General features: G+C 22.0%; 1 protein-coding gene across 1 annotated transcript in view; it reads left to right on the top strand.

Annotated features, from left to right (window-relative positions):
• Positions 1 to 2,318, top strand: part of LOAG_18920 (hypothetical protein) — a gene marked incomplete at both ends in the record, with an annotated part of 14,148 nt that overhangs the window by 7,273 nt on the left and 4,557 nt on the right. The window contains 2 exons of the mRNA XM_020451582.1: positions 287 to 392; positions 1,089 to 1,183. Of these exons, the coding sequence (XP_020304621.1) occupies positions 287 to 392; positions 1,089 to 1,183 (201 nt within the window). The remainder of the gene's footprint in view (positions 1 to 286; positions 393 to 1,088; positions 1,184 to 2,318) is intronic.

Here is a 2,318-nt window from a genome sequence, read left to right as displayed (position 1 = left end):
ACTTTTTTAAAAACTTATCCAAAAATTTTCAATTTTTTTCAAATTTTAATTTATAAATTTAAAAAACAAAAATAAAATTTGAAATAAAATAATTATTTGCAGATAAATTGCTCAATTCACATGGACGTGAACAACGGAGAGCGCTTTTCTCATTGAAACAAATTTTTCAAGTAAATATTTAAACATCTCTCTTTTTGTTCGAAAAAAAAAATTAGAATTTATTTTTTTTTCTTTGAAATAAAAATTTGCTTCTTTTGTTTTAGCTAATTAATTCGTTAATTTCAAGGATGATAAAGATTTGGTGCATGAATTCGTACAGAATGGTGGTTTAGAATGTATGATTAAACTTGGAAGAAAAGCTGATCAAAATCATCAAAATTACATTCTTAGAGGTTAACTTTATTAATTAAAACATTTCATTAATTAAGTAATTTTTTTTTTGTTAGACTTTAGAATACAATAATTTATAGCTATTAATTTGCTCATTAAAATAGATATTTCCTTTTGTTCTAAGAAATAAATAGGTAGTTTTGATGTTTGATGAAAAAAGATTTATCATGAATTAAGTAATCATGATTATGATTAATTGATTATCGTTAAAGATAGGATTAGTTAGAATGATATAAAAATATTTTTCAATTTTTGATTTAAACTTTTCTTTTTTTCTCTTACTTCAATATTTTAAATTTGAACAAATTAATAGATTTATAATACAAATAATAGATTTATAATACAAAATTTATAATACAAATAATAGATTTATAATACAAATTAATAGATTTATAATAAGTAATATAATACCAAAATTTACAAAAATAATTTGACATACATGTTGGGCAAGCTTATAATATCAAAGTTTACAAAAGCTTAACGTACACGTACGTGTAGTTTCAACCCTAGGCAGGCTTGTAATACCAAAGTTTACAAAAGTTCAACGCACACGTATGTTTGGCTTCAATACTAGGTAAACTTATAATGCCAAAGTTTGCAAAAATTCAACGCACACGTACGTTTGGCTTCAACATTAGGTAGGCTTATAATGCCAAAGTTTAAAAATGTTTAACGTACACGTGTAAATATTATTGTAGCATTGGGCCAAGTGATGCTATACGTGGACGGTATGAATGGTATTATTGCTCATATCGAAACGATCCAATGGCTTTATGAGTTGCTTGATTCACCGGTCAGTTTCTCGGAAATTTCCTTTGATCATTGCTACTTTATTCTTATTAAGGGAAAATTTTTATTTTTAAAATAAATCAATATTTTAGCTTTAAATTTCATTAATTATCATATTTTTTGTATTGCAAAAATAATTGGCGGCGCATTTTGTATGTAACATTCAATTTCCGCCTTTTGTAATTATTATTTTGGGGGAATGGAAAAAATGTTAAGTGTAAAAGTTTATCTAATTTAAAAGGGGAAAAGTTTAACATACACGTAAGTGTTATTGTAGCAATTAGGCTAAGTAATGCTAAGGCTTATATTTGCATAAAAAAGAAACATTACTTTTAATTCCTCAAATTAATTTATTTTTTTTTTTTAACAATAAAATAAATGACAGATAGTGGGAAATTCTTTTTTTGTCTTTTTTTTTTTAATAAATAACAGATTAAAAAGAATTAAAAAGATAATTGAAATTCAATGGTGAAAAAGAAATTTGAAATTTAAAAAGAAATTTAAAATTTAAAAAAGAAAGAATTTAAGATTTAAAAAAAATAAAATTGAAAAATTTTTGTTTTTGTGAAAAAGAAATTTGAAATTTAAAAAGAAATTTAAAATTTAAAAAAGAAAAATTTAAGATTTAAAAAACAATGAAATTGAAACATTTTCTTTTTTATATACATTTCTTCAATTTTAATGTCACATTAATAAATATTTATATCCAAACTTTTAATTAATTTTGAAATTATTCGTTAATTAGTTCGAATAAAATAAGCAGTTTAGTAAAAAGTTTCAGATATTAAAAATGACGTATTGATAAGAAAAAGAAAAAGTAAACAAATAATTAAAATTAATTGAAGTTGATAAAATTTAAGCTTAATGAATGAATAATGATTTGAAGATTTTCAATGCTTCCATTATGAAATCATCCATTAATTAATCATATTTTAATGTCATCCTTTAATTAACAATATTGTTTTAATGTCATCCTTTAATTAACAATATTATTTTAATGTCATCCTTTAACTTATCATATTATTTTAAAGTCATCCTTTAATTAATCATATTATTTCAAAGTCATCCTTTAATTAATCATGTTGTTTCAAAGTCATCCCTTAATTAACCATATTATTTTAATGTCATCCTTTAACTAA

The sequence above is a fragment of the Loa loa genome (assembly GCF_000183805.2).
Source record: "Loa loa unplaced genomic scaffold supercont3.682, whole genome shotgun sequence".
NCBI classification, from domain to species: Eukaryota; Metazoa; Nematoda; class Chromadorea; order Rhabditida; family Onchocercidae; genus Loa; species Loa loa.
Note: the sequence above shows the minus strand (reverse complement) of the source record. Positions and strands in the feature narration are given on the sequence as shown.